This window comes from Dipodomys ordii, unplaced genomic scaffold (genome assembly GCF_000151885.1).
Source record: "Dipodomys ordii isolate 6190 unplaced genomic scaffold, Dord_2.0 Scaffold128, whole genome shotgun sequence".
In the NCBI taxonomy this organism is placed as follows: Eukaryota; Metazoa; Chordata; class Mammalia; order Rodentia; family Heteromyidae; genus Dipodomys; species Dipodomys ordii.
This window is the reverse complement of record NW_012267344.1, coordinates 1,255,739-1,276,959: the sequence shown is the minus strand read 5'-3', so window position 1 is coordinate 1,276,959 and position 21,221 is coordinate 1,255,739. Positions and strand designations below refer to the sequence as shown.

At 40.9% G+C, this 21,221-nt stretch overlaps 1 protein-coding gene across 1 annotated transcript in view; it reads left to right on the top strand.

Moving 5' to 3' along the window:
• The first annotated feature begins 711 nt into the window (after nucleotides 1–711).
• The window catches only part of Setd2 (SET domain containing 2), a 56,450-nt gene continuing 35,940 nt past the window's right edge, over nucleotides 712–21,221 (top strand). Inside the window, exons 1-9 of the mRNA XM_013030225.1 lie at nucleotides 712–741; nucleotides 3,158–7,503; nucleotides 10,415–10,546; nucleotides 11,527–11,655; nucleotides 12,783–12,906; nucleotides 14,627–14,704; nucleotides 16,984–17,081; nucleotides 17,857–17,983; nucleotides 20,518–20,652. Coding sequence (XP_012885679.1) covers nucleotides 712–741; nucleotides 3,158–7,503; nucleotides 10,415–10,546; nucleotides 11,527–11,655; nucleotides 12,783–12,906; nucleotides 14,627–14,704; nucleotides 16,984–17,081; nucleotides 17,857–17,983; nucleotides 20,518–20,652 — 5,199 coding nt within the window. The remainder of the gene's footprint in view (nucleotides 742–3,157; nucleotides 7,504–10,414; nucleotides 10,547–11,526; nucleotides 11,656–12,782; nucleotides 12,907–14,626; nucleotides 14,705–16,983; nucleotides 17,082–17,856; nucleotides 17,984–20,517; nucleotides 20,653–21,221) is intronic.

The window sequence follows — 21,221 nt, the reverse complement described above, 5'->3', positions numbered from 1 at the left end:
TAAATTTCACAAGTTTCACAGAGTTGTAGGATAGTGATACTTACTTAAAGTTACACAGTTTAACCTTCACAAGGCAAATTGTCATTATCTTAGTCTATAAGAGAATCCTGTTTTGAAGCCAGCCCAGGCAGGAAAAGTCCTTGAGACTCTTATCTCCGGTTTATTACCAAAAAAGGTGGAGTGGAGCTTTGGCTAAAGTGATAACCTTGAGCAAAAGAAGCTTAGGGAGAGTGTCCAGGCTCTGAATACAAGGCCCCCTCCCTCCAAAAAAAAAAAGACCCTACCTCTCTGGGTCACCAGTTCATTTCCATGGGTAGCTTCCTATTTCTCTTTGCAATCTACTTTGAATCTATCCTCCCACTGAATTGAGCCACTTACTTTCCTCCTTGCTGCTACACTGTACATATTTCTTTGTGTTTTTGTGTTGGAATTAACTTTTGTTAACAATTACATTTTGAAGTTTACAGGAAACTAAGCTCCTCAGGGCAGCGATTCTGCTTTATTCACCTTCCAACTGTAGCACTTAGCATGGGGCAGTACATTATCTTCAATAAGAATCTGTGTAAACTAAATGCACAGGCTATGAAAGAACTGATAGTTCATGTAGAATATACTTGTAGGAACCAAATACCTTGCTTTAACATAAACAACTTTGATTTCAATCTGTTCTTAGTATTTATTTCTTTTTTTTTCTTTTGCATGTTTTCTTGGATGAATGGAAATAGAGAAGAAGAAAATGAGGTAAGTAACAATTCATTCAGTTCACCTTTAAGTACAGCTTAGAGATTGAATAAAGGCTAAAAATTGTTTTAAGCTGTCATTTTTTAATTTTTTTATTACTATTTTTTGGTTGGTCCTGGGGCCTGAACTCTGGGCTTGGGCACTGTCTCTCAGTTCTTCAGCTCAAGGTTAGCGCTTTACCACCTGAGCCCCACAGCACCACTTCCGGCTTTTTCTGCTTATGTGGTGCTGAGGACTCAAACGCAAGGCCTCATGCTTGCAAGGCAAACACTCTACCATGAAGTCACCTTCCCAGCCTCAGAAAAAATGTCTTTTAGGCTTTAGAGCTTCAAGAACTTCAAGAAACCTAGAGGGCTGGGAAGGTGGCTCAGTGGTAGAGTGCTTGCCTCGCATGCATGAGGCCCTGGGTTCGCTTCCTTAGCACCACATAAGCAGAAAAAGCCAGAAGTGGTGCTGTGGCTCAAGTGGTAGAACACTAGCCTTGAGTTGAAGAGCTGAGGGACAGAGCCCAGGCCCCAGAGTTCTGGCCCCATGTCCGACAAAAAAAAATAAAAATAAAAAAATATATAAACAGAGAATGTTGGGGGGAAAAAAAGAAACCAAGAAGCAGCTCTGGAGACACCTTTTTTTTTTTTTTTGGTCGGTCATGGGGCCTGAACTCTGGGCCTGGGCACTGTTCCTCAGCTCTTTACCTCAAGGCTAGCACTCTACCACTTGCCACAGCACCACTTTCGGCTTTTCTGTTTATGTGGTGCTGAGGAATCAAACCCAGGGCTTCATGCATGCAAGGCAAGTGCTCTACCACTGAGCCACCTTCCCAGCCCCTGGAGACAACTTTTCCCTGATTCTATGTAAGATTTAATTTCAAAGTGGATTCTGTTTCTTAAAAATAGTTAATCATTGCTCTATAACACAAAAAAACTTTCACTTTTCCACTTGAATAATATTGCATACTTTTGAGAACTGATCTCCTATTTTATCATATTCAGGGTGAAAATTACTCCCTTACACAGCCAATGTTGAATAAAGAACATCACTTACAGAACTTTTGTAGATAGCAAATAATGTTCTTTAATTTAAGGCTTGAGTTGCCACACAGGCATCTGATTTTGTGATGCCAGGGAATTACTTGCTTTGTTGATTTCTAATACTTCTCAGACCACACAGTTTTTTTTTTTTTTGGTCCAGTTATGGGGCCTGAACTCTGGGCCTGAACACTGTCCCTCAGCTCCTCAGCTCAAGGCTAGTGCCCTACCACTTGAGCCACAGCGCCACTTCCGGCTTTTTTCTTATGTGGTGCTAAGGAATCGAACCCAGGGCCTCAGGCATGCAAGGCAAGCGCCCTACCACTGAGCCAACTTCCCAGCCCAAGACCACACAGTTTTGAAGACAGTGATCCTCCTGACATATCGTGGGAGTTAGGTTCCAGAGACCCCCCCACATTAGGTGAAGATCCATGAAGTAGCAGCCTTATGTAGTCGTCCCTTACCATATCAAGGTTCATTTACTGCTACTTTGAGGATTTTCATCTAATCACAGGGATCTCTGGAACATAACTCCCACAATAGGTGAAGGATCACTATTTACCCTTTGTTTTTGAACCCACAATAAGTGAACTGTGATATAACAAGGGATGACTTTACTAAGATAATAATTACTATCCCTAATGTATACATAAGGCATAAACTATATATTGTGTATAAAAATTGTTTTTGTAAAATGCTATCTTATCAAGTAGCTTATTTGCATGTATGAAAATAGAACAGTGATCTAGGTAACAATGACTCATGCCTGTAATCCTTGCTATTTAGGAGGCTGAGATCTGGTAGATTCAGATTAAATGTCATCCTGGGTGGATGTCTCCATGACTCCATTTCCAAAATAGCAAAGAGAGCAGCACTGAAGAGGTGGCTCGTGTGGTAGAGCACTCACTGTGCAAACAAGCACATGAGGTCTTGAGTTCAAACCCCAATACCACACCAAAAAAATTAATTAAACAATAGAAGAGCAGTGAAATTATTTTAAGAAAGGGACAGGGCAGGAAGTTTAATCAATACATTGTATGCATGTATAGGCATATCACAATGATCTCCCCTTGTTCAATTAATGTATGCTTCTAAGAAAAACACTACCTAGAAAATAGTTGTGAAATTGGAAGACAATCTTTATGTGACAGAAAACAACAATAGAAAACTATAGGTAATTGTTGGAGGTGAGAGTAGATATCTAGGAGTGTATTATACTGTTATCTATACTATTGAATGTGTTAAATTTCCATAAGAGCTTATAAAATCTGTAACAGTGAGATTTACACTATTGTTCAAAACAACTTCTCTGACAGACATTTTGAACTGTAATGCAGGCATTTGATAATCACTACTGTTTATCAACAATTGTTTGTTTTCTTCATTTTTAGGCAAAGATTGAAAATGTGCAGAAAACAGGTTTTATCAAAGGACCAATGTTTAAAGGTGTTGCTTCAAGTCGATTTTTGCCCAAAGGCACGAAGACAAAAGTTAATTTGGAGGAACAGGGGCGGCAGAAGGTGTCATTCAGCTTCAGCCTTACAAAGAAAACATTGCAGAACAGATTTCTCACCGCACTTGGCAATGAAAAGCAAAATGATACTCCAAACTCTCCAGCTATACCTCTTCAAGTAGACTCATCCCCTAAAAACAAAATGGACAGCGGGGAAACCTTATCTATTACAGAGGAATCGTCTCCTCCCAAATCAAGAGTGGAATTGGGCAAAATTCATTTTAAGAAACATCTACTACATGTAACCTCTCGGCCCCAGCTGGCTACTACCACATCAATAACGCCTCCATCTCCTCCCACTGTACACATACCAGCAGTCATAGCAGAATCGATTATAGACTCGCCCCCTTCATCTCCACCTCCACCACCTCCACCTCCCCAAGCTACAATACCCTCACCACCAGCACCAATAGCAGAGCCAGTGGCCTTGCCACAAACACCAGTAAAAGTTCTGGCCGCACCTGTTTTCTCACCAGAGGATGTAGCAGTTAGAGCTCTGAAAGAACCACCAGTTACCACCGTGCCGGAATCTTCAGAGGGGGATAATAAGCATGATACTGTATCGAATAGTGCAGAAGAGCAGGTAACTGAACATTTGAAAGAGCAAGTTGATACTCTCTCGCAGAAAGAAGATTCCCATATTGGGAAGGAAGAAGAAATTCCGGATAGTTCGAAGATTAGTCCGAGCTCTAAGAAACCAGGTTCTAAAAAGAAGTCCTCACCCTTTGAAGGCACCTTTCTTGCTTCAGAATCTGACGAAGATTCTGTACGGACTTCATCAAGTCAGAGATCACATGACTTAAAAAGTTCAGCAAGCACTGAGAAGGAAAGAGATGTGAAAAAGAACTCAGCACCTTTAAAAAACAATGAGGATTCAGGGAAATCGCGCTCTAAAACAGAGAGAGATGATAAATATTTTAGCTACTCAAAACTTGACCGCGATCCTCGGTATGTGTCTTCCCGGTGCAGGCCGGAAAGAGAGCGAAGGCGGAGCAGATCACGTTCTAGATCAGACAGAGGCTCCAGAACGACTTTATCCTATTCTCGGTCAGAACGGTCTCATTATTACGAGTCTGACAGGCGCTACCATCGAGGGGGTTCCCCTTACCGAGAGAGGACCCGCTATTCTCGGCCGTACACAGACAACAGGGCGCGAGAGAGTTCCGACTCTGATGATGAGCATAAGAAGACATACTCCAGGCGTACCTCATCTCATTCCTCCTCTTACAGAGACCTAAGGACATCATCCTATTCCAAATCTGATCGGGAGTGCAAAAGCGAGAGCTCTTACTTGGAGATGGAGAGGAGGGGCAAGTATTCAAAACTAGACAGAGAAACAAAGAGGATATCAGAAAACGAAGCAATAAAGAGATGCTGTTCTCCCCCTAGTGAACTGGGCTGCCGAAGGGGGTCATCCTATTCCAAGCACGATACCAGTGCTTCCCGTTACAAATCTGCCCTTTCAAAACCTCGATCCAAGTCTGATAAACTTAAAAATTCTCTCTGCTGTGCAGAATCCAATGAGGAAAGCAAACAGTCTCCTCCTTTGGGCTTACAGACGCCTTGCTTGAAAACTAGTGAAGTCAGAACAATGACTAAAATCCCTGAAAGAGAAAAGACTCGGTCCTTGTCTCCATCAAATCAATTAAATGATTCCCCTCCTTTAAAAAAGATAGATGGGTCACCTGTTTTCAAGTCTGAATTTATAGAACACGATTGCCACGATAGTATTAAAGAACTGGACTCTTTATCCAAAGGGAAGAAGGATGAATTGAGAAGTTTTTGTCCCCTTGAATTCAATGTGAATGGATCTCCTGGGGCAGAATCTGACATGGCAACATTTTGCACTTCTAAAACAGGTGCTGTTTTGATGACTTGTGATGATAGTGTGAGTGGATCCGAGGTGTCCCCTTTGGCTACAGTGTGCATGCTCTCATCAAATGGCTATCAGAGTATCAGCAAATGCAAAGAGAAAGACTTGGATGATATATGCTTGCAGCATCCATCAAAAAGTCCACTGAGAGAAACAGAATCTCTAGTGTCCCCACACGATAAACTCACCTCTTTGCCAGTCATAACTATAGATTATTCCAGAACAGTAGTTAAGGAAGCCTTGGAGAAGAGAGTTTCTTGCTGTAAAACCAAAGATTCAGATAGATACTGTACTGCAGATGAGAGTACCCCTTCTTTCTGTTGTTCTGAAGTTGAAAACGTTGAGCCTTCAGTTAGGAAGATTTCATCCAATAGCTTTATGAATGTGCACTTAGAATCAAAAACAGTCTTATGTGATAATAGAAGTCTGACAGATCAGCACTCAAAATTTGCATGTGAAGAGTATCAACAGAGCGTTGGTAGTACTAGTTCAGCTTATGTTAACCATTTTGATGATTTATATGAACCTATAGAGAGTTCAGACATCGCTTCATCTCCAGGGATAAAAGCGGACAGTTTAGCTCTTTTGCAAGGTGATGAGGACACCTCTCCAGTTCCGGATGCAGTGCTGACAGATAAAAATAGTACAGAGTTTTTAAAGCATGCCGAAACAACCATCGAAGTGGATAGTGGCCTTCCTGATTCAAGAAAGGGATTTGCTTCCTGGGAAAACAGGCGTAATAATGGATTATTAGGTCATGGTTTGCAGGAGGCTCAAGAAGAAGGGAATTCCATATTGCCTGATAGAAGAGGAAGACCAGCCATCTCTTTGGATGAGGAAGGAGAAAGGGGACATGCACATACTTCCGATGATTCAGAAGTTGTGTTTTCTTCTTGTGATCTGAATTTAACCATGGAAGACACTGACGGTGCACCTTATACCTTAAAGTGTGACAGTAGTGGTCATGCTACTGAAATTGTGTCAACTGTCCATGAAGATTATTCTGGTTCTTCGGAAAGTTCAAGTGATGACAGTGAGTCAGAAGATACAGAGTCTGATGATAGCAGTATTCCAAGAAACCGCCTCCAGTCTGTTGTGGTTGTGCCAAAGAACTCTACGTTGCCCATGGATGAAACAAGTCCTTGTTCTTCTCGGAGCAGCCAGAGTTACAGACATTATTCCGATCACTGGGATGATGAGAGATTAGAGTCAAGGAGACATTCGTATGAGGAAAAGTTTGAGAATATGACAAGTAAAGGCTGTCCTCAAACGGAGAAGTTCTTTCTTCATAAAGGAGCAGAGAAGAATCCCGAAATTTCTTTTACACAGTTCAGCAGAAAACAGGTAGACAAGCATCTGCCTGAAATTGCTCATCCTCAGAGTGATGGGGTTGATAGTACAAGTCATGCAGATGTGAAATCTGACTCTCTACTAAGTCACCTGAATGCGGAGGACATAGTAAAAGGCAAAACATCTAGGCAACAAGAAGAGCTTCCAGTTTATTCTTCGGATGATTTCGAAGAGATACCAAGTAAATCCCGGCAACAGATCCCTTTCCCTAACCGGCCAGATAGCAGACTGGGGAAAATGGAGCTAACTTTTTCTTCCTCTTGTGATATCTCCCGCATGGACAGCTTGCATTCCTCGGAGGAGCTCAGAAACCTGGGCTGGGACTTGACTCAACAAGAAAGGCCTACGACCACCTATCAGCAGCCTGACAGCAGCTATGGGGCCTATGGGGCACACAAGTATCAGCAAACTGCCGAACAGTATGGCGGGCCCCGTCATTATTGGCACAGCAATGGCTACTGGGACCCGAGATCGGCAGGCAGGCCTCCTGGATCTGCCGTCACTTACGATCGCATGCAGGGTCAGGTGCCAGATTCCTTAACCGATGACCGGGAAGAAGAGGAGAATTGGGATCAGCGGGGTGGATCCCATTTTTCAGGCCAATCCAACAAATTTCTTCTATCCCTTCAGAAGGACAAGGGCTCTGTGCAGGCGCCAGAAATAAGCAGCAATTCCATCAAAGACTCTCTAGCTGTGAACGAAAGGAAGGAGTTTTCTAAAAACTTTGAAAAAACTGACCTCAAAGAGAGAGGGCCTCCCAAAAAACGGAGGCAGGAATTGGAGAGCGAGTCTGAAAGCGATGGTGAGCTTCAAGACAGAAAGAAAGTCAGAGTGGAGATAGAGCAGGAGGAGACATCGGTGCCACCACACTCGGAGCTGATCGGGCCTTCCTGCGTCATGGGTGACTTCAGGGACCCACAGCGGTGGAAGGAGTGTGCCAAGCAGGGCAAGATGCCTTGTTACTTTGATCTGATTGAAGAAAATGTTTATTTAACAGAAAGGTGAGTCACAGCAAGGCTTGCATGACACAGTTTTGATACTTGTTAGGTGTTTGATGTAACATAGTTACCTGTTTGGATGCAGTAGTGTGGATTTTCCACCCACCTCGCCCCACCCCTGAAAACAAAACAATATGCCTAATTTTTTTCTCTGCTGTGTCTGGTTCTAAAAGTATAATTAGCTAAGTTTTTCTCGAATTCTTTTTTCATAAGAAAGTGACAGAAAAGGAAATAAAACCTTAGTAGTGTTTAGACTGGGCGCTGGTGGCTCATGCCTATAATCCTAGCTACTCAGGAGGCTGCCATCTGAGAATCCCACTTCAAAGCCATCTCAGGCAAAAAAAATACATAAGACTTTAAAAAACAATTTTTTTTTGCCCCTCCTGGGGCTTGAACTCTGGGCTGAGGCACTGTCTCTTGAGTTTTTTTTTGGGGGGTGAGGGGGTCTGCTCATGGGTCCTGAACTCTGGGCCTGGGTGCTGTCCTTCAGCTCAAGGCTGGCACTCTACCACTTGAGCCACAGCGCCACTTCCGGCTTTTTTCTTTTTGCTTATGTGGTGCTGAGGAATCGAACCCAGGGCCTCATGCATGCAAGGCAAGCGCTCTACCACTGAGCCACCTTCCCAGCCCCTTTTGAGTTTCTTTTGTTCAAGGTTAGGACTCTACCACTTGAGCCACAGCACCACTTCCAGCTTTTTCTCAGTAATTTCCTGGACATGAGTCTCATGGAGACTTTCCTGAGGGGGACTGGCTTTGAACTGAGATCCTAAGATCTTAGCCTTCTGCATAGCTAGGATTAAAGGTGTAAGCCACAGTCTAACGCTTCCATGAGACCCTTAGTTCCAGTTAACTATCAGATAAGTAGAAATGGAGCTATGACTCAAAAGTGGTAGAGCATTAGCCTTGAGCAAAAGCGCTCAAGGATCGTGTGCCAGCCCTGAGTTCAGGCCCCATGAAGCATTTCGTTTCCCTGCCTCCCAGTCCAAGATGTGCACAGTGAAGTATTGTTAGGTCCTTCACAAAGCTGGAAACATGACAGCGGAATTTGCTGTCAGGTATTTAGATGTATTGTTAATTGATTAAATTTGCTAACCGCAGAATACATTTTGGAAATGGTAACATGGTTTTTTTTTTTTTTATTTTTTTTTAATAAAGAAGCAACTTTATTGAGAAGGTTCCTACACTGACCGGCCAGGGCCGCAGCACAGGCTCGGGAGCTGATACTGCGACCCCAAGCGGCCCACGTACTTAGTTTTTTGTTTTTTAAATTTTTTTTTATTGTGATTAAATGATTACATAATTTCCCAAATTTTACAGTATTGTGGGATAGTGATGCTCAGTTAAAGTCACAAACACATTCTGGAGCAAATTATCTATCACAGTCTATAACATTTATGAGTTCTATGAGCTTTGCGATATGGTTATTTCTTCCGGTAACAGGGTTTATTAAAATTCTCTAACAGGGGCTGGGAAGGTGCTCAGTGGTAGAGTGCTTGCCTTGCATGCATGAGGCCCTGAGTTCGATTCCTCAGCACCACATAAGCAAAATGGAAAAAAAAAAACCGGAAGTCGCGCTGTGGCTCAAGTGGTAGAACGCTAACCTTGAGCTGAAGAGCTGAGGGACAGCGCCCAGGCCCAGAGTTCAGGCCCCATGACCAGACCCAAAAAAATAAAAAATAAAAAAATAAAATTCCCTAACATAAAAGAAGAATGATAAGTAAGGAAAATTTACTCCTCTTGAACTTTTACCCCCTCGTTGATAGATAGTATTATTCCCCTCTCTCCACCTGTAATCCTAGCTGCTCAGGAGACTAAAATCTGAGGATAGTGGTTTGAAGCCAGCCCAGGCAGGAAAAGTCCATGAGAATTTTATCTGCAATGAACTCCCAGAAAACCGGAAGTGGTGTTGTGGCTCAGAGTAGTAGAGTTCCAACCTTGAGCAAAGAGCTCAGGAACAGAACCCAGGTCCCAAGTTCAAGCCTCACAACCAACAAAACAAAAAACCCAAATCTATCATCAGCTTTTAATCTCAACTATTACTTTTCCTCATGTGGTCTGATTCTTAAACTTTGACCAGCCGTTATTACTTGAAACTCATGAATTATCCTGTTTATCTCTTGAGTGGAATACGACCATAACACTTGAAAATGCTCACAATCTGATACTTAGCTCATCTGAACTAAGAAATATGGGGTGAGTTTCAAAACAGTAGACTTGAATTCAGTCTTTTTATCTGTCAAGGTTAAGGATGTCTCTGAATTCTTCTTTTCTTTTTTTGTGTTGGTCCTGGGACTTGAACTTAGGGCCTGAGCATTGTCAATGAGCTTGTTTGCTTAAGGCTAGCACCCTTCCACTTCAGTCACAGCTCTACATCTGCCTTGTGGTATTAAAGTGACAGATCTCCTGCGTCTTATATTAATAAGAGTCTGACAGACTTGCCTTGTTGGGCTTGCTTTGAGCTACGATCCTCAGATCTCAGCCTCCTGAGTAGCTGTGATTACTGGTATGAGCCACTGGTGTTCCACTCTAACTTCTTTTTTTTTTTTTTTTTACACATCACTTAAAGAGTTTATTGGCCAGAGATGTGGCTCAAGCAGTTATATACCCTGCCAAGGGATCACGAAGCCCTGACTTAAATCCCAAGCATAGCCAAAAAGGAAAATCAAATGTTTTTCATCTATTAAGTATTAATGATTGTGTTTTCATTCCTCTTTCCCTTCTTCTGTTTCTCCTTTGTCTATGCAGAACAGGCTAGCCTTGAATTAACAGCCTTTGCCTTCCAAATGCTTTATTGCAAATGGTTAATCTATGGGATCATCAAATGTGAAAATGAGATTTGGTGCATATTTGATTATGTGGATTATATCATCTCCAGGATATTTAACCAATTTTTTTATGAAATTTTGCCCAACAGGAAGAAGAATAAATCTCATCGGGATATTAAGCGAATGCAGTGTGAGTGTACACCTCTTTCCAAAGAGGAAAGAGCTCAAGGTGAAATAGCTTGTGGGGAAGATTGTCTCAATCGTCTCCTCATGATCGAATGGTAAGTAGATTAAAGTACTCTGCTTTTATTCAGCTCTTTTTGTAAGTCATTGTATATTCTAAAAATAAGTCAAATGTAATGGTTTTTATTCTACCTATGAATGATTATATTAAAAAGATATCTCACTGGGTGCTGATGGCTCTTGTCTGTTAGTCTGTTAGCCATTTGAAGCCAGTCTAGGCAGGAAAATCCATGAGACTCTTCAATAAACTACCTAGAAAAGGCCGGAAGTAGTACTATGGCTCAAGTGATAGAGTGCTAGCCTTGTGCAAAAGAAGCTCAGCGACAGCACCTAGGCCCTGCATTCAAGCCCAGGACTGGCAGAAAAAAAAAAAAATCCTACTCTTAATTTACTCTCATCAAAGCTTTTCTCTACTTAGCACCTTCTAAAGTAAATCCACCAACTTTTGAGCATAGGTAGAAATATTTTCCGTTTCACAATACATAATAATTATGTATTAATAATGGTGATTTATACTTTAATCTTAGTAGTTATGCAAAGCCATTGTATCTGCCAATTTTGGAATATCAAGATTTCATTGAGGGATGAGGGATGGATCAGTTAGAGAAGAACCTTGCCATATTATATTGCATTTGCTCTGAACAAGACTTGTAATGACTTGGGTTTGTGTGAAATACCTATCAAGTAGATGACTGCATTCAGAAAAACAAATTACTGATGATTTGAGTGGAATATGATTCAAGTGTCCATAAATAAGTTAGTTCTGCATAGTTGACAAGATTCTACAACTATATGATACACAGCCTGGCAGGGCTGTAGATGAAGCTACAGGCAGTATTGCAGACATACTCCCTCAGGTAATATGGTAAAAATGTAGCTAGTTCTAAGGAATCCTGTAGTGCCAGAAGGAATTTTTGATGAAGTCTGTACATGAACACTGCTAGCCCTAAAGACGTGGCTACATTTTGCTGCTCTTGCTGTTTATAAAGAATAAACTTTTACCAACTTCTCGTTTCAGTTCTTCTCGATGCCCAAATGGGGATTTTTGTTCCAACAGACGGTTTCAGAGAAAACAGCATGCAGACGTAGAAGTCATACTTACTGAAAAGAAAGGCTGGGGCTTAAGAGCTGCCAAAGACCTCCCTTCGTAAGTTCTGTTGTAATCACCTTTCATTTTTGTTGAACAAGGTTGGATGTTTTGCAGGAAAATACTGCACTGAGCTTATTTATGATTATTGTGCAGCTCACACCTGTAATCCTAGCTACTCAGGAGGCTGAGATCTGAGAACCGAGGTTCAAAGCCAGTGTGGGCAGGAAAGTCCCTGAGACTCTTATCTCCAATAAACAACTAGAAAACTGGAAGTGGCTCTGTGGCTCAAGCGGTAGAGTGCTTGCCTTGAGCTGAAGAGGGCAAAGACAGCACCCAGGCCCAGAGTTCAAGCCCCACAACCTACCAAAAAAAAAAAAATTGAGTTTTAGAGAATCAAGTAAAAAAACTTCTCTGTCTATATACAGGAAGAGAATTTCATTACTCGTGACAGATGTGCATGTCCTTTCTTCCTCAGATAGTTTTGTTCCCTTTGATTTTAAGTCATCACGAGTTTTTGCTACAGCTCCTCAGCATCTATGCAGTGCTATAAAAAGGAATTAAAGAACAGGTATAGGGTACAGACCTGTAATCCCAGTTGTTAGGCAACAGGAAGCAGGAAGATCTTGAATCTTGTGTACTATCATGTCAGAGTCTTTCTTCTGATACGTAGGGATCTCGTGAACTCTTTGCCTTCCCGGTCTAGAGCCATGATCCTCCTCAGCCTCTTGGGTGCCACCTTCCGCGGCTGTTTGTTTGAGATGAGACTTTTGAGTTTTTTTACCCATGTTGTCCTCAAAGCCCAGTCCTCTTGATCTCTACCTGCTGAAGTAGCTAGGGTTACATGGTGCGAACCACTGGTGCCTGCCCTAAATTTCTTAGGTATAGTATGTTTCATCATTTTGAAAGATCCTTAATAAAAGAGGATTTTTTTTTTCACTTGGCTATGTTAACCATGTTGTCTTCTTTTAATAATTACATTGATTTTGTCAACATGTTACTAAGAAATACCTACTGTACATTTAAAAAATCCCTTTGGTAACAGTATGCTTATTTTGTGGGTGAAAACTTCCAGGCAGGCTATTTCAGGTCAGAACTCGGGACTAAAGCATAATGAAGCCTTTGTTTACATAGAGCCAGCCAATAGCTGAAGTCACTGGTGAGAATGAGCTTCCTTTGTTTTGCAGGAATACCTTTGTCTTGGAATACTGTGGAGAAGTACTTGATCATAAAGAGTTTAAAGCTCGAGTGAAGGAATATGCACGAAACAAAAATATTCACTACTATTTCATGGCTCTGAAGAATGATGAGGTGAGAGGCATTAGCTGTGTTTTGCTTTGAAACCAATTTGAAAATATGGGGGTTTGAAGGGGTTTTGTGTCATTTGAGAGGACATAAGAGCCAGAGAAGTATAGTTTTACACAGCCTCTATTTGTTGCTAGGAAAGGATGGGAAGCTCCTCATTGGTGCCTCGCACCTGTATCCTATCTACTCAGGAGGCTGAGATCTAAGGGTGGTGATTTGAAGTCAGCCTGGGCAGGAAAAGTCTGTGAAACTCTAATCTCCACTAAACCGAGGAAGCTGGAAGTGGAGTTGTTGGCTCAAGCTGTAGAGCATTAGCTCTTAAGCAAAGAAAGCTGTGGGACAGTGTCCAGGCCCTGAGTTCAAGCCCCAGAATTGGCCCAAAAGAAAGAAAAGGCCCAAAAGGGAGAGGGAAGTAATTGGGTCTATATGTCAACATCAGTACACATGCTTTATGTCACAAGTCTTTAACATTACTATGACCTCCAAAATCCATTTCTAGGTTATATCTGGCAGTTCATAAAATAATAAAAATAGAAACAACTTTAGAAATGTTTTGATACAAACAGTAAGTGTTAGGATTTTTTTTTTTTTAATTGTCGGTCATGGGGCTTGAACTCTGGGCCTGGGCTCTGTTTCTTGAGCTCTTCAGCTCAAGGCCAGTGCTCTACCATTTGAGCTGCAGCACTACCTCTGGTTTTCTGGTGGTTCATTGGGGATCAGAGTCTCATGGCCTTCCTGCCTGGGCTGGCTTTGAACTGTGATCCTCAGATCTCAGCCTCCTGAGTAGCTAGGATGACAGGCGTGAGCCACCAGCACCCAGCTGGAAACATTTTTTCAAAAGAATATTTTTAGGGTGAAAGTAACATGCTAATGACATACATTTTTGTGAAGCCTTTTCTGTGTGGCCTAGTAGGGGTGACCTAGCTTCCCCCCTTTGCCTCTACATTCAAGGTGGGGATTGCAATTCTAACTTCTCCACTTGCGGACTAACTCAGCAAGTTTTCAAATTCCTTAAGGAATTTGGATGTGCATGCAGTTTTAGAGCTACTGCATTGTGGCAGGGATCATACTTCAAAATGAAGTCTTACATATATAAAATAATACTGGAATGCAGTAGGAGATAAGCCCCAGTGAAAAGTAAGTGAGAAACACATTGACAAATACAGATGCTATTTTGCCATAATTTTTTGGTAGTGGTAGGCTGACTGGAGTTGTACTAGGGATCAAGACTTGCGATGCAGATATGCCACCTCTTGAGCCACAGGTCCCCCCCCTTTTTTTTTAATTTAAATTTTAACTTTATTTTTTTTTATCAAGTCTTGTTTTTTTGTTTTTTGGTTTTTTTTTTTTTTTGCTAGGCCAGACCCTGAACATGATCTTACCTATGTAGCTTCCCACGGGCATGGATCACTATGCCCAGTTGGTTGGTTGAGGTGGGAGTTTATTAATAACTTTCTGTTCCAGCTGCTTCCTGCGTAGCTAGAATTATGAGTGTGACCTACTGTGCGTGGCACTCCAAAACATTTACAGTTAAGAGATTTTCCAGAAAAAAAAAAAAAGCAGATCTTTATTTGTCACTTGGATGTGTAAAATAGTATGAGAAAAGTTGTATAAATCAGGCTGGGGGCAAAGAAGTTTATCTTAACTTTGCCTTAATGTTTTTTTACCTTTGCAAAATGTTTGACTCTTTAAAGATCTCATTTCAGAACTCTTCTTCTTTCTCCAGATAATAGATGCTACTCAGAAAGGAAATTGCTCTCGTTTCATGAATCACAGCTGTGAACCAAACTGTGAAACCCAAAAAGTAAGTTATGTGGATTTAATGTGTGAGCTTAGGCAGTACATAAAAGGTACTCATGAATTTTATTTTTGTTATATTTTCCTGTGTTCATTTTGAAATAAGTTTAGAGTTCTAAAGTATAGTAAATTCTCCCATATTCCATCCTTTACCTACTTTTTTTCAATGTTAACATCATTTGGAATCATAATAAAATGATTATACTGAGGAATACTATTGATTAACCAAAAGATCTTTTTTTAAATTTTGACAGCTGTAATTTTTCTGGTTCAGCTCTGGGATTCACATTACAATGGATTGTTCCCTTGCCTATAGTTATTTTAGATAACGATGTAAAAGATGCCAAAATATGTCTAGATTTTCATTATTGTGAAGTCCATTGGGTACTGATATATTCAGGGTATTTTTTTAATCAAGTCTTGCACAGGTGTGAAATTGGACTGTTGTAATAAAACTCATGAAGGACTAAATAGCCCAAGTTGAGAGGGAGTAGAAATTCCTCATTAAGAAAGCTGTGGGCCTTCTTCCTAATTAAATATGTCCATTAGGCTATGGACCCATAGATAAGTATCATTGGAGCTAGGTGCCAGTGGCTCATGCCTGTAATAGTACCTATCCAGGAGGTTGAGATCTGAAGATTGAGGTTCAAAGCACAAAGTCCAAAGTCCCCACCAGACTCTTTTCTCTAATTAAAGCTTAAAAAAAAAAAACAGACATGGTGCTGTGGCTCAAGTGGTAGAGTGCTAGCTTTGAGTACCAAGAGATTTAAGGATAGTACCCAGGCCCTGAGTTCAAGCCCTATACTGACAGTAAAAAGAAAGAAAAGAAAGTCGCTTTCATGAGTACATCAATGTTTCACAAACTCCATGACCAATCTTAGAAGGTTTTGTTTTTGTTTTTTGTTTTGTAAATACTGAGGCTTGAACTCAGGGCCATGGGCACCCTGCTCCTGAGCTTCTTTTACTCAAGGCTAGCACTCTACTACTTGAGCCACAGAGCCATTTCCAGCTTTTTCTGTGTATGTGGTACTGAGGAATGGAACCCAGGGCTTCATGCATGCTAGGTGAGCACTCTACCACTGTAGTCACCTTCCCAACCCAAGGGTGTTTTTTGTTTTGTTGTTTTTTGCGGGTCCTGGGGTTGAATTCAGGGTCTGCATGCTGTCCCTGAGCCTCTTTGTTGTCAAAGCTATCACTCTTTCACTTGAACCACAGCTCCACTTCCAGAACTTTTTTTTTTTCTTTTTGTCGGTCATTGGGCTTGAACTCTGGGCCTGGGCGCTGTCCCTCAGCTCTTCAGCTCAAGGCTAGTGTTCTACCACTTGAGCTACAGCGCCACTTCACTTCCAGAACTTTTTTTGTTGTTGTTGTTGTTGTTTTTGGTAGTAGGACCTGAACTCTGGCCCTGGGCACTGTCCCTCAGCTCTTCAGCTCAAGGCTAGCACTCTACCACTTGAGCCACAGCACCACATCGGCTTTTTCCTGCTTATGTGGTGCTGAGGAATTGAACCCAGGGCCTCATGCATGCAAGGCAAGCGCTCTACCACTGAGCCACCTTCCCAGCCCAACTTCCAGAACTTTTAACATAAACTTTTCACTAACCTTATGATATTCCATGACATCAAGCATCCCCTCCCCACTTTGCCTTTTGTTTTTTTTTTAGAAAAAGTGCATATATAGAGAGAGCACATTGTATATTTAAGATGTGTTAATTGTAGCTGTGTTAATGTAGTAGGCTAGTTCTCTGCCATTGAGCTCCGCACCTATCTCAGTAGCAATCAATTTTATTAATCAGAGATAAACTATACATATATCTAATCTGGTGGTTCATTAATTAACCATTACACTTAAATGTTTTAACAACAAAGTTCTTATTTGCTATTTGGAAAACCTTTATAGCCTAAGGAGCTATACGTGTATATTTTTATTTATTTGTCAGTCATGGGGCTTGAACTCTGGGCCTGGGCGCTGTCCCTGAGCTCTTCAGCTCAAGGCTAGTGCTCTACCACTTGAGCCACAGCACCACTTCTGGTTTTCTGGTGGTTTATTGGAAATAAGAGTCTCATGGACTTTCCTGTCAGGGCTGGCTTTGAACCTCCATCCTCAGATCTCAGCCTCCTGAGTAGCTAGGATTACAGGTGTGAGCCACCGGTGCCTGGCCCGTGTATATTTTAGATTATTACTATCATCTTTGGTGGCACTGTGTGGTTTCCGTTCCAAAATATGATGATGATGGGTTGTGTGTTTGTGTGCACTTATTTCTTCTCTTTTCTCAAAACATTTCAGTGGACTGTGAATGGACAACTAAGGGTTGGGTTTTTTACAACCAAACTGGTTCCATCAGGCTCAGAATTAACGTTTGACTATCAGTTTCAAAGATACGGGTGAGTGTGGCTTTTTTCTTCTAATAATTCTGGAAATAGGCTATTTGGTTGTATGTGTGTGTATTTATATGTGAATTTATATTTTTGTTCCCAGACCAAGTATGTTTACAACCTATAATGTTACTGTATTTCATAAAAAAGGACAATTGTTCCTTATTGGCTAGTTTTGTTTAGTAAAATAAGATTGGAGAAAGAATGAATATTAAGCTAGGTGCTAGTGGCTCATGCCCATAGTCAATCCTAGGTACGCAGGAGGCTGAGGCAGGAAAGTTCATGACATTCTTTGTCTCCAGTTAACCAGCAGAAAACTGGAAGTGGAGCTGTGGCTCAAAGTAGTAAAACACTAGCCTTGGGTACAAAAGCTCAGGGACTGCCCAAACCCTGAGTCCAAGCCCCAGGACTGACCAAAAAAATAAGAGCAATGCAATGTCAGTCCCTTTTTTTTAGTGTGATGCTTTGAGTAATTGTTATATTCTTGACTTTTTTGTCAGTTGTGGGCCTTGAACTTGGCCTGGGTGCTGTCCTTGAGCTCTTCAGCTTAAGGCTAGCACTCTACCACTTGAGCCACAGCGCCACTTCTGGTTTTCTGGTGATTAAGTGGAGGTAAGAGTCTCAGATGTTCCTGCCCAGGCTGGCTTTGAACCGCAATCCTCAGATCTCAGCCACTTGAGTAGCTAGGATTACAGGCATGAGCCACTGGTGCATGGCATATTCTTGACATTTTGTTATGGTTCACTTTTACATAGTTGATTTCTTTCCTATGCTTGTTAAACAGAAAAGAAGCCCAGAAATGTTTCTGCGGATCAGCAAATTGCCGGGGTTACCTGGGAGGAGAAAACAGAGTTAGCATCCGAGCAGCAGGAGGGAAAATGAAGAAAGAACGATCTCGAAAGAAGGATTCAGTAAGTAATCCATTTGTTTTTCAACTTTTCACACTACAAATTTAAAATTTTTTTTTTTGGGTCCGGTTGTGGGGCCTGAACTCTGGGGCTGGGCGCTGTCCCTCAGCTCTTCAGCTCAAGACTAGCACTCTACCACTTGAGCCACAGCACCACTCTCGGCTTTTTTTTCCCTGCTTATGTGGTGCTGAGGAATCGAACCGAGGGCCTCATGCATGCAAGGCAAGCGCTGTACCACTGAGCCACCTTCCCAGCCCTCACACTACAAATTTTGAGAAGGGAGATAGATTTTTCTAATTGAAGTGTATTATAAAAAATTCAATTTAGCTATTCTAGGACCAGATGAAGAAATTCTGGAAAAAAAATACGATTATTTCATTTCAGATTCATAGATTAGAATTGGGTACTAAGAACTACTGAAGTGGTTTGTTGTTGTTTTTTTAATTGAAGTTTATTTCTTCCCATGCACATATGTATTTTTGCCTACTTTAATGGAAATTAAATCATACTGGACAAAGCCTTTTGTCTTTGGTTTTATGGATTACTTTTTTTTTTTTTTATAAATTTTACATTTTAGCTTTACATTTACCTAAGTTAATGTATATCCACAATTTATTTTCACGGTCATTCAGTTTGCTATGTGATTGAGTATGTAGCAAATCCATTCTAATGTTAGTAGATATTGGCGTTTTTTTCTCATTTTTTCCCTCCACATTTTGGAAAGTCCATGAGACTCTTTTTTTTTTTTTTTTTGGTCAGTCATGGGGCTTGAACTCTGGGCCTGGGCACTGTCCCTGCGCTCTTCAGCTCAGGGCAAGCACTCTAGGCTTGAGCCACAACGCCACTTCCTCCTCCACATTTTGGAAGCAATGATGTTGTGACTCCTGGATGTATGTTACAGATATTTTCTCTCTGGTTACATAACTGGAAGTGCAAATGCTGGCTCATACCATGTATATACATTCACCATTAGTAAATAATACCACAGTGTTTCTAAAGTGCCTGTGCCCATGAACATCCCCATCAGTGGTATATGAGAGCTACTGTTGTTCTTATGCATCGTACTACTTAAATTTAATCTACAAAGTACATGACATTTAATAGAATTTTTTTTTTCTGATCCTGGAACTTGAACTCAGGGCCTGGGTTGCTGTCCCTGAGCCGCTTTTGCTTAAGGCTAGTGCTCTACCACTTGAGCCACAGCTCTACTTTTGGGTTTTTGGTAGATTATTGGAGAGAAGAGTCTCATGGAGTTTACTGCCTGCACTGGCTTTCATTCACAATAATCACATCTCAGCCGTCTGAGCATCTAGGATTACAAGTGTGAGCCGCAAGTACTCGGCAACTATGTCTATTTAATAGTAATTTTAATTCATACCCCTTATTACTAATGAGGTTGACTGCTTTCCAAATTTATTGACTATTTGGATTAGTCAGCTGTTTCTGGAAAGGTGTCTGTTTTTTTTCTTAGTATTTTTTTTAATTGATTGGGTGCGTGCGTGTGTGTGTGTCTGTATCTGAATAGTAGTGATTGGTTTTTGGTGTTGAAAGCATGTATTCTCCTTCATGAACCTTTTTACCCTTTGCTGTACTTGAGCTTTGAAAATGATGAAAGCTCTATTTGGATTTCTGTGTTGGTGTGAATGTTTTTAATAAAGTCTGGGCACTGGTGGCTCATGCCTGTGATCCCAGCTCTTCAGGGGGCAGGAATCTGGAGGACTGAGGTTTGAGGTCAATAGCAAAGTCCTAAAGACTCCATCTCACAGCTTGGCTTCTAGTACAGCTTCAGTGATAGTGGGAGGTCCTAGCAGATTATGAGGAACTGAGTTTAAACCCTAGTTCTACCTTCCAAAAGAATTCCATTCAGCAATTATTTTTCTTTCATATTTTGTTTGTACAATTTTATTTTGCAATTTTGTCATTCTTGCTGTTTTCTGTAAAATGGCAATTTCCTGTAAACCGCTATTTTATTTCCCAGTAATAATATTTATTTTCAGAAGGTACTGATTGAATGAAAACAATATAATAATTCAGTTTTGTCTCATTTTTCAAAAAACTGTAAAGAAAAATTACCTTTTTATTTTATTTTTTTGCCAGTCCTAGGGCTTGAACTTGAGCCTCTTTGTGCTCAAGGCTAGCACTCTACCACTTGAGCCACAGCGCCACTTCCGGCTTTAAGCCAGCCCAAGCATGAAAGTCCATGAGACTCTTATCTCCACTTAACCACAGAACTGGAAGTGGAGCTATGACTCAAAAAGTTGTAGAGCGTTAGCCTTAAGCAAAAGAGCTCAGGGACAGTGCCCAGCCCCTGAGGTTAAGCCCTACAACTGAGGACAGGAAAGAAAAGAGAAAAAATAAAAAAAAGGAGCCATTGCAATTTTTTTCCCTCCCTAGAATAATGGCATAGGTTCTTACTGTGTATTCATCTTTCCAATTACTTGTGAAGCAGAGCAACTTTTCAGGTTGTTTCATTTTAAAATTCGTAGGTTTGTTTTGTCTGTTTTAAATAACCAAAATTTTTTTCTTTGCTGTGGTAGGTAGATGGAGAGCTGGAAGCGCTGATGGAAAACGGAGAGGGTCTCTCTGATAAAAACCAGGTGCTCAGTTTATCCCGGCTAATGGTGAGAATTGAAACTTTGGAGCAGAAACTTACCTGTCTTGAGCTCATTCAGGTAAACACCAATACTGATGTGCTTTATTTTTTAATTTGGGCTGAGACAGTCTAAGTGATGAGTTAATCTTTTGTTTGTTTGTTTTTTTAATGTAAAGATGAGTTCTATAGGACTTTGAAAGTTTGTTCTTCTAAAAATATAACTGAAGAGTTCATTATTAGTAGTAAACTTGGTTTGCTTTCTCTACTTAAAAGAATATAGTAAACTGTTTTCTTTTCTTTTTGGTGTAATAATTCGTTACACCTGGCATATAGGTTCAACCTCTTCCACACCAGTTATTAGCATGACAAACTATTTTACTAACACAGTATTAAAGTAAGATATTTAAACAGTAATCTCATTCTATTAAATATACCATAAGAAAATAGGTATCTCAAAAAGGAAAATAGGTATTCTCTATTTTTTATTTTTGGTATTCTCTATTTTTAATATATGAGGGATGAGTATACCTGAGTGGTAGTTTATTTGATTTTTAGTCTTACAGAGAAGAAAAAAAAATCTTTACAGGAAAGGAAAAACTATTTTTTTTGGGGGGGGGTAGTCCGGTTGTGGGCCTGAACTCTGGGTCT